Here is a 10,409-nt window from a genome sequence, read left to right as displayed (position 1 = left end):
CTACTGCACGTATCCTCAGTGACTATGCAAAGTTAGGCCTGGCTTCAGAGAGAGATTGCTGAGTTAGGCTATATTCCAAGGCCTTATTTCCGATTCTGGATATCCTCTGGAACTGTCTCTTCATATTGCTGCTCTCTCCATGACATTGGCTATGTTCCATTGCAGGAATCCCACAGGTCTCCTGTGGCTCAGTCCAGTGCAGGAAGCAGGAAGTCTGTAAGATCCAAAAGGGTCGGCCGGTGTGTGTGCCACAGTCGGAGTCTACCTGCTGGGCCCAGGGATACCCTCATTATCACACCTTTGATGGGAGAAGCTTTGACTTCATGGGCACCTGCACCTACACCATCGCCAAGACTTGCGGTTCGGGGTCAACTCTTCCTTCATTCACCGTGGAGGCCAAGAACGAAATCAGGGGTGGAAACAAGCACATTGCTTATGTTGGTCTGGTGACAGTCAGAGTCTACAACACCGTCATTTCTGTGGCCAGAAACGAAATGGGATTTGTGAGGGTGAGTCTGAGCGGCAAGGCTGGTACCTAGGGAGGACCACCCCCACCCAGCCCTCTCTACCTTTGCCTCTTGTTCAGGGTCTCAGGGCTAGCTGACTCCCCACGAGTCGTGGATTGAGTCTGACTTCTCTTGCAGGTCAACTACCAGCGGTCTCAGCTGCCCATCTCCCTGCGTGAGGGGAAACTTCAGGTCTACCAGAGTGGAGGTTTGGCTTGGATTGGGACGGACTTTGCGCTGAAAGTTGCCTACGATTGGAGCAGCTATCTGGTGGTGACGGTCCCCAGCATCTTTTCAGGGAGCTTGTGTGGCCTTTGTGGTGACTACAACGGAGATCCAGCCAACGACTTCCGCACCCCCGACGGCAGCTTGGCCCCCAGTCCTGCGGAGTTTGGGCAAAGTTGGAAGGTGCAGGATGGTGACCGGTTCTGTCAGCATGCAGCCCCCCCACCAAAAAGCTGCCCATCAGAAGGAGCCCACAAGTATAAAGCTGAGGCATTCTGTGGTCTAATCAGGAAAGGGGGAAATGGCCCGTTCAGCCTCTGCCATTCTGTGCTGGACCCCAGCATCTTTCTGGACAACTGCGTCAATGACCTCTGCTTGACCGACGGCCTCAGGCAGTCACTGTGCCAAGCGCTGAAGAGCTATGCGGATGCCTGTCGGAGGCGAGGAGTCACAGTCTCGGACTGGAGGACGGCCTCTGGCTGCAGTAAGTATGGCAGGGTATTGAAGAGCGAGGCAGCTTCAGAGTTAAGGCAAGCAGGTTAGACGTCCCACACAGAGATTTGTTCAGAGGTATGTATCCCAAATGGAATAAGACAGAGCCAGGAGCACCCCAACTTCTGCAGTTCTGTATGCAGGAAACCTAGAACGGGGCAGGATTCTAGAGAAAGGAATAGTTCATTGTTCTAGAAGTTTCTAGTTCTCAGGGACGCAAAGATCTGGTGAAGGCTGCAGTCTAATACACCTGCATTTAGGCAAGTAAAGCCCTTTGAACTCAGTAGACCAGCACAGGATGCCCTCTGGAAGTCTCCCCATCACATCCACCTCATGTTGTGGGATGGGTAACACGAAGCAGAACCCAGTGCTCCCTCCTCCAAGTGTCCCATTCTGTTCCCCAGACATCCCTGGTACAACAGAGTGGAGCTAAGTTTCGGCAGGCCCTTCTGCCTTGCACGATTGACTGTGTTCTCTCTTTGGCAGCCCTTCCCTGCCCCGAGAACAGCCAGTACAAGGCCTGTGCAGCTCCGTGCCCTGCCACCTGCAACGACCTAGCCAGACCCAGCAACTGCGACTCGCTGCCGTGCGTGGGGAGCTGCCAGTGCAATGATGGTTTTGTGCTGGATGCTGGGAAATGCATCCCCAAGGCTTCCTGTGGATGCATCTTTGAGGGGAAGCTCTTCTCCCCCGGAGAGCAGTTCTGGGGAGACGGCACCTGCTCAAGACGCTGCATCTGTGACCCCAGAAGCAAACAGGTGACTTGCAAAACCACAGGTTGCAAGAGCGGCGAGCAATGCAGAGTGGAGAAGGGCATCCAGAACTGCTACCCTACCAGCAGCGGCACCTGCTCGATTTCAGGGCAACGTCACTATCTCAGCTTCGACGGTCAGAGGTTTGACTTCCAGGGCACCTGCCTGTATCAGCTCACTGGGCTCTGCGCGAGGAGAGATGGTCTGGAGAACTTCCTGGTTCTTGTTCAAAACGACCGTCGAGGCAGCAAGACCGTGTCCTTCACCAAGGTGGTGGACATCAATATTTATGGCAATTCCATCGTGATCAGTCGAGAACAGCCTGCGAAAGTCATGGTGAGTTCCGCAGATCTTTTTGTTGTTCTTGGATGGGCTTTTTCTATTCTGCGGTTCCTTTGGTTCTTTTATTCATTCTCCTTCTGTGCGATATTGATTACTAGTGAGGTGCCCTCTGTACAGTAAGCAGGTCTAAAATCTGTAGCACGTTCCAGTGTTTCATTTAAAGCACCTGTACAGAACATGCCTGTAGAGGAGAGGACAGAAAACGAAGAATGGTCTGCCGGTAACGATGTCACGAAAGCCGTAAACTTTGATTTTCCCTTTTGCATACCTCCCAGGTCAACGGCTTCCTGATCAATCTGCCGTACAGGATGGGCAACAACAAAGTCTCCATTTACAGGAGAGGGCAAGAGGCCGTGGTGCAGACGGACTTCTTCCTGACCGTCACCTTTGACTGGCAAAGCCGGATCACCGTGAGTGTGCCCAGCACTTACGCCGGGGCCCTTTGTGGTCTCTGCGGGAACTTCAACGGCAACAAAGGAGACGACTTGATCATGAGAGATGGCAACGTGGCTCCAAATCCATCAGCCTTTGGTCAGAGCTGGAAACTGCAGAACATACCAGGCTGCACAGAACTCGGCCCGGGAACCTGCCCGGGCCTAGGAACCATTGAGGCTCAACAACGGACTCTCAGTGGGGAATGTGGGCTCCTCCTTGCCAAAAAGGGCCCTTTCAGAGAGTGTCACAAGAAAGTGGATCCTGAGGGATACTTCCAAGACTGCGTGTCTGATTACTGCTCCTCTCAAGGTCAACCAGCTGTGATCTGCAAAGCCTTGGCCAGCTATGTGCTGGCCTGCCAGGCAGCCGGGGCGACTCTCTATGCTTGGAGGTCTGACTCCTTCTGCAGTAAGTACTCCTGTGCCAAGCAAACGTCAGGGGGGTAAAGAACAGAACCATGGCATTATTATTATTATTATTATTATTATTTTTAAGAAGCTTTCAAGTCCTCCCCACATATTTGGCACAATACTTTGTGTCCCAATAAACAAAGCAGAGTTTTCAAAGCAGAGGAAGGGTCTGCTCTCTAAGTGAGGCACTCAGCTGTAGGGTACCAAGAAGCAGAGAAGGACCAGATTCTTCTAGGATGAAGAGGATAGATAGAAGTAAAGGTTCTAGGAAAACATAGCGTCTTAGCAAAAGCAGGCACAGAAGCATGCATTCGATGTCACAGGGACCCACGTGGAAGGTAATCATGGAGGGATTTCAGCATGAAAGTTGGCTTCATACTGTCCAAGTCAAAGTTTTAACTTTCCTAAGCTCGTTATACTGGTTATTTGACGTTCACCTTTGTTTCCATCTTGCAGGTCTTCCTTGTGCCCCAAACAGTCACTACGAGCTCTGCGCTTCAGACTGTGCCCAGACCTGTGGAAGCATCTATGTTCCAATCCCTTGCACGGGGAGGTGCCAGGAAAGCTGCGTGTGCGATCAGGACTTTGTGCGGAGCGGCGATCAGTGCGTCCCCATCTCCCGGTGCGGCTGCTACTATCAAGAGAGATACTACTTAGCAGGAGAGACTTTCTATCCCACTTGCCAGGAGCGTTGCAGGTGCCAAGAGGGGGGGACTGTGAATTGTGAAGCCTTCAGCTGCGGTCCCAATGAGGACTGTGGTGTGGAAAACGGCATCCAGAAGTGCTACCCTGTTGGGAGCGCCACCTGTTCTGTGGCTGGTGGCGTTCACTACCTCTCATTTGATCAGGTGCCCTTTGATTTCCACGGCACCTGCACATACACCTTGGCTAAGACCAAAGCAAGCAGCCAGAACCTGACCCCCTTCACCGTTAATGTGGAGAACGGGGCCAGGGAGGACGGGAAGATGTCGGTTTCCAAGATGGTGTCCGTCAGCGTCCATGGCGTCACTCTCACCTTCCTGAAGAACAAGCCAGGGCAAGTGAAGGTGAGTCTAGAACCATAAGAAGGCAACTATCATTAGCTGTTCTTTTTCCACGAAGGTGTTTCCCAGTAGCGTACACTGAGCTCAGGTCAGTCCTTCACAAGCACTGAGACTAGAGCCATTACAAGCCCACAAACCTGGCAAGGGGGAATATTTGTTTTTCTTCTGAGTAGACTTACATAGAATTGTGCTGCTAGAGTGCTGGATTTTTAGGTTTAATGCATAGGATTAATCCCGACAGTAGATCTGTATTTCAGGCTTCTCCTCCCATTCTATTTGATTCCTCGCTGGCATCAAAATTTATAGGAAAATAATATGTTTAAAATATTTCTTTACTTGCCAAGTACTTAATGGATCTCCTTCCCACAGGGTCTGGTCAAGGCACCTGGCCTAGATGTCTTTCAATGGGGATTAGACAGATTAGTGGATCTGTCCATCCCAGGCTACAAGGATCTAGGAATGTATGTGACCTCTTGGTTTTACAAGTGGCCTCTCTCTGAACGCCAGGCGCAAGGGGTGACCACAGCATATGGGTCTCTTCCGGTCTTGATTGCTCCCTGGATCACCTTGTGGGCCATACAGGAAATTCACAGTGATGGGCCCCTGGCCTGATTTAACAGGATTGAATGGGCCATTGGCCTGATCCAGCAGGGCTCTTCTTGTGAATAATTAAAGTTGGAATAATTGGGAAAAGGGTTCCCCGGAATATGTGGTCAATATGATGATAGTGGGATCAACCATTACCCCTTAACAACTGAAGGGTTAAAGTGGAAAACAACCAGGCACTTCTTCTTCACTAGAGAACCCCATGTTACAAGGGAATGCTCTGTTCCTTGCAGGTGGATGATACATTGCAGCTCCTCCCCGTGACCCTTTCTGGAGGGCGGCTCAGAGCCCATCCACATGGCACCAGAGTCCTGGTCCAAGCTGACTTTGGCCTCATTGTGAGCTATGACTTTGCTTCTCGCGTGACGGTCACCGTCCCAAGCAATTACCAGGATGGGCTGAGTGGCCTGTGTGGGAACTACAATGACCAGAAGGGGGATGAATTTCTGCTCCCAGATGGAAGGGCGGTCACCGATGTCAACACGTTTGGTGCTGCCTGGAAAGTTTTGGTCCCGGGAGCAGACGGATCCTGCTTAGACGGGTGCCCTGGGAACAAGTGCCCGGTCTGCGACGAGAGGCAGAAGGAGGTTTTGAAACAGCGCAAGTACTGTGGGATCCTCAGTGCGGACGACGGCCCCTTGAGTGCCTGTCACGCCGCGGTGGACCCCAAAGTGTATCTCAGCAACTGCATCTATGACTCCTGCTTGGTCGATGGGGACAGAGAAGTCTTGTGCCAGAGCATCCAGAGCTATGTGTCTGCCTGTCAAGATGCAGCGGTCTCTTTCGACTCCTGGAGGACCCCGTCGTTTTGCCGTAAGTATTGGAGGCTGAGCACTGGGATAGATGTAAACTGAGTAGTGAAATGGGGAGCAGCATCTGAGCAGACTCCCTTTTACTTATGGGAATAATTCATGCATATCTTCTCCAGTTGCCAACTCCTACCCAGGTGCCCTCTTCTCCTCTCCCCTTCCGTCTTCAGCAGAATCGGGGATCTTTCCCTCTAATCTCTACGTCTTTCCAATTTAGCACTGACGTGCCCAGCCAACAGTCACTATGAGTTCTGTGCCGACCTCTGCTCCATCTCCTGTGCCAAGATCACCGATCCAGGAAACTGTCCAAGTACTTGTGCCGAGGGCTGCCAGTGTGACGATGGCTTCTTCTTTGATGGCCGTGCCTGTGTGACTGCGGAAAACTGTGGCTGCCTGTGGAATGGCCATTACTTCAAGGTAGCTGACCTTTGAACTTTATTCTCCCACCCTCCATTTTTTGGTCACTAACACTGATCCTTAGATGGATGACATTATTCTTTTATTCATTGAGCATTTTCGCTTTGTGAGAAGGAATCTCATTGCTGAGGACACATGATCTGATGTTTGCCATATTTCTATTGCTTTCTGATCTCCCACCAGCCCCATGAGAAGGTTCTTCTGAACAACTGCCGGGAAAGTTGCACCTGCATCCCAGGCCGGGGGGTTAAATGCGAGGCCCAGAGATGCACCGCTGATGAGGAATGCGTCACCAAGGATGGAGTCATGCGTTGCATCAAGAAGGGTAACTACTAAGATACATGTGCACACACAGGCTGTTCATCTAGCGACATTCCTGGTCAGATGAACATGCAGGATCTCGATGGCCCAAATGTGCACCGCTAAGGCCTTAAGTCCGTTTGTGTGCCCAGGAGCTTTACGTCCCCTTCTATATCACTGCATCTAACGGACACAGACCCGCCCTTCCTCCTCTGGTGGCTCCTCCTAAGGACATTCTTCTCCTCCCCTCTCTTTTCTCTCCTAACAACTACTTACACGTTGGATCCGCTTTCTCCTTTCCTCAGTTATTTCTGGCCCTTATGCAGCAAGCTCCTGTGGGAAAGAATTTCTCATGTCCTTCTTCAATAACTAGGAAAAAGGAGCCCAGTTCCAAACGTGGCAGTCCCCAACTATCCCCAGGCAAACATGAGCAGCTCAGGAACGGGTGATCCTTTTCCCAGTGCCGAAGGTTATTCAGGGAAGGGCTGATTATAGATTTGGAAGCCTGACTGCTGATCTGCCATTCAGCCCTGGATATGGATAAGTGCAGATCCCTATAGGATTGCTGGTCTGGGTTTGTGTGCAATACTTTGTCTCCGTGCCTTCCTCCTTCACTTTCCAACTACTGCACGTATCCTCAGTGACTATGCAAAGTTAGGCCTGGCTTCAGAGAGAGATTGCTGAGTTAGGCTATATTCCAAGGCCTTATTTCCGATTCTGGATATCCTCTGGAACTGTCTCTTCATATTGCTGCTCTCTCCATGACATTGGCTATGTTCCATTGCAGGAATCCCACAGGTCTCCTGTGGCTCAGTCCAGTGCAGGAAGCAGGAAGTCTGTAAGATCCAAAAGGGTCGGCCGGTGTGTGTGCCACAGTCGGAGTCTACCTGCTGGGCCCAGGGATACCCTCATTATCACACCTTTGATGGGAGAAGCTTTGACTTCATGGGCACCTGCACCTACACCATCGCCAAGACTTGCGGTTCGGGGTCAACTCTTCCTTCATTCACCGTGGAGGCCAAGAACGAAATCAGGGGTGGAAACAAGCACATTGCTTATGTTGGTCTGGTGACAGTCAGAGTCTACAACACCGTCATTTCTGTGGCCAGAAACGAAATGGGATTTGTGAGGGTGAGTCTGAGCGGCAAGGCTGGTACCTAGGGAGGACCACCCCCACCCAGCCCTCTCTACCTTTGCCTCTTGTTCAGGGTCTCAGGGCTAGCTGACTCCCCACGAGTCGTGGATTGAGTCTGACTTCTCTTGCAGGTCAACTACCAGCGGTCTCAGCTGCCCATCTCCCTGCGTGAGGGGAAACTTCAGGTCTACCAGAGTGGAGGTTTGGCTTGGATTGGGACGGACTTTGCGCTGAAAGTTGCCTACGATTGGAGCAGCTATCTGGTGGTGACGGTCCCCAGCATCTTTTCAGGGAGCTTGTGTGGCCTTTGTGGTGACTACAACGGAGATCCAGCCAACGACTTCCGCACCCCCGACGGCAGCTTGGCCCCCAGTCCTGCGGAGTTTGGGCAAAGTTGGAAGGTGCAGGATGGTGACCGGTTCTGTCAGCATGCAGCCCCCCCACCAAAAAGCTGCCCATCAGAAGGAGCCCACAAGTATAAAGCTGAGGCATTCTGTGGTCTAATCAGGAAAGGGGGAAATGGCCCGTTCAGCCTCTGCCATTCTGTGCTGGACCCCAGCATCTTTCTGGACAACTGCGTCAATGACCTCTGCTTGACCGACGGCCTCAGGCAGTCACTGTGCCAAGCGCTGAAGAGCTATGCGGATGCCTGTCGGAGGCGAGGAGTCACAGTCTCGGACTGGAGGACGGCCTCTGGCTGCAGTAAGTATGGCAGGGTACTGAAGAGCGAGGCAGCTTCAGAGTTAAGGCAAGCAGGTTAGACGTCCCACACAGAGATTTGTTCAGAGGTATGTATCCCAAATGGAATAAGACAGAGCCAGGAGCACCCCAACTTCTGCAGTTCTGTATGCAGGAAACCTAGAACGGGGCAGGATTCTAGAGAAAGGAATAGTTCATTGTTCTAGAAGTTTCTAGTTCTCAGGGACGCAAAGATCTGGTGAAGGCTGCAGTCTAATACACCTGCATTTAGGCAAGTAAAGCCCTTTGAACTCAGTAGACCAGCACAGGATGCCCTCTGGAAGTCTCCCCATCACATCCACCTCATGTTGTGGGATGGGTAACACGAAGCAGAACCCAGTGCTCCCTCCTCCAAGTGTCCCATTCTGTTCCCCAGACATCCCTGGTACAACAGAGTGGAGCTAAGTTTCGGCAGGCCCTTCTGCCTTGCACGATTGACTGTGTTCTCTCTTTGGCAGCCCTTCCCTGCCCCGAGAACAGCCAGTACAAGGCCTGTGCAGCTCCGTGCCCTGCCACCTGCAACGACCTAGCCAGACCCAGCAACTGCGACTCGCTGCCGTGCGTGGGGAGCTGCCAGTGCAATGATGGTTTTGTGCTGGATGCTGGGAAATGCATCCCCAAGGCTTCCTGTGGATGCATCTTTGAGGGGAAGCTCTTCTCCCCCGGAGAGCAGTTCTGGGGAGACGGCACCTGCTCAAGACGCTGCATCTGTGACCCCAGAAGCAAACAGGTGACTTGCAAAACCACAGGTTGCAAGAGCGGCGAGCAATGCAGAGTGGAGAAGGGCATCCAGAACTGCTACCCTACCAGCAGCGGCACCTGCTCGATTTCAGGGCAACGTCACTATCTCAGCTTCGACGGTCAGAGGTTTGACTTCCAGGGCACCTGCCTGTATCAGCTCACTGGGCTCTGCGCGAGGAGAGATGGTCTGGAGAACTTCCTGGTTCTTGTTCAAAACGACCGTCGAGGCAGCAAGACCGTGTCCTTCACCAAGGTGGTGGACATCAATATTTATGGCAATTCCATCGTGATCAGTCGAGAACAGCCTGCGAAAGTCATGGTGAGTTCCGCAGATCTTTTTGTTGTTCTTGGATGGGCTTTTTCTATTCTGCGGTTCCTTTGGTTCTTTTATTCATTCTCCTTCTGTGCGATATTGATTACTAGTGAGGTGCCCTCTGTACAGTAAGCAGGTCTAAAATCTGTAGCACGTTCCAGTGTTTCATTTAAAGCACCTGTACAGAACATGCCTGTAGAGGAGAGGACAGAAAACGAAGAATGGTCTGCCGGTAACGATGTCACGAAAGCCGTAAACTTTGATTTTCCCTTTTGCATACCTCCCAGGTCAACGGCTTCCTGATCAATCTGCCGTACAGGATGGGCAACAACAAAGTCTCCATTTACAGGAGAGGGCAAGAGGCCGTGGTGCAGACGGACTTCTTCCTGACCGTCACCTTTGACTGGCAAAGCCGGATCACCGTGAGTGTGCCCAGCACTTACGCCGGGGCCCTTTGTGGTCTCTGCGGGAACTTCAACGGCAACAAAGGAGACGACTTGATCATGAGAGATGGCAACGTGGCTCCAAATCCATCAGCCTTTGGTCAGAGCTGGAAACTGCAGAACATACCAGGCTGCACAGAACTCGGCCCGGGAACCTGCCCGGGCCTAGGAACCATTGAGGCTCAACAACGGACTTTCAGTGGGGAATGTGGGCTCCTCCTTGCCAAAAAGGGCCCTTTCAGAGAGTGTCACAAGAAAGTGGATCCTGAGGGATACTTCCAAGACTGCGTGTCTGATTACTGCTCCTCTCAAGGTCAACCAGCTGTGATCTGCAAAGCCTTGGCCAGCTATGTGCTGGCCTGCCAGGCAGCCGGGGCGACTCTCTATGCTTGGAGGTCTGACTCCTTCTGCAGTAAGTACTCCTGTGCCAAGCAAACGTCAGGGGGGTAAAGAACAGAACCATGGCATTATTATTATTATTATTATTATTATTATTTTTAAGAAGCTTTCAAGTCCTCCCCACATATTTGGCACAATACTTTGTGTCCCAATAAACAAAGCAGAGTTTTCAAAGCAGAGGAAGGGTCTGCTCTCTAAGTGAGGCACTCAGCTGTAGGGTACCAAGAAGCAGAGAAGGACCAGATTCTTCTAGGATGAAGAGGATAGATAGAAGTAAAGGTTCTAGGAAAACATAGCGTCTTA

The 10,409-nt window shown here is 51.8% G+C and overlaps 1 protein-coding gene across 1 annotated transcript in view; it reads left to right on the top strand.

The window, feature by feature from the left end:
* Positions 1-10,409, top strand: part of LOC136661529 (IgGFc-binding protein-like) — a 28,634-nt gene that overhangs the window by 7,887 nt on the left and 10,338 nt on the right. Inside the window, exons 14-25 of the mRNA XM_066638815.1 lie at positions 166-509; positions 645-1,215; positions 1,710-2,311; positions 2,593-3,160; positions 3,619-4,208; positions 5,045-5,624; positions 5,838-6,037; positions 6,221-6,362; positions 7,125-7,468; positions 7,604-8,174; positions 8,669-9,270; positions 9,552-10,119. Coding sequence (XP_066494912.1) covers positions 166-509; positions 645-1,215; positions 1,710-2,311; positions 2,593-3,160; positions 3,619-4,208; positions 5,045-5,624; positions 5,838-6,037; positions 6,221-6,362; positions 7,125-7,468; positions 7,604-8,174; positions 8,669-9,270; positions 9,552-10,119 — 5,682 coding nt within the window. The remainder of the gene's footprint in view (positions 1-165; positions 510-644; positions 1,216-1,709; positions 2,312-2,592; positions 3,161-3,618; positions 4,209-5,044; positions 5,625-5,837; positions 6,038-6,220; positions 6,363-7,124; positions 7,469-7,603; positions 8,175-8,668; positions 9,271-9,551; positions 10,120-10,409) is intronic.

Source organism: Tiliqua scincoides, chromosome 10 (genome assembly GCF_035046505.1).
Source record: "Tiliqua scincoides isolate rTilSci1 chromosome 10, rTilSci1.hap2, whole genome shotgun sequence".
NCBI lineage: Eukaryota > Metazoa > Chordata > Lepidosauria > Squamata > Scincidae > Tiliqua > Tiliqua scincoides.
The sequence above is the reverse complement of the archived record's forward strand: the minus strand, read 5'-3'. Positions and strand labels throughout refer to the sequence as shown.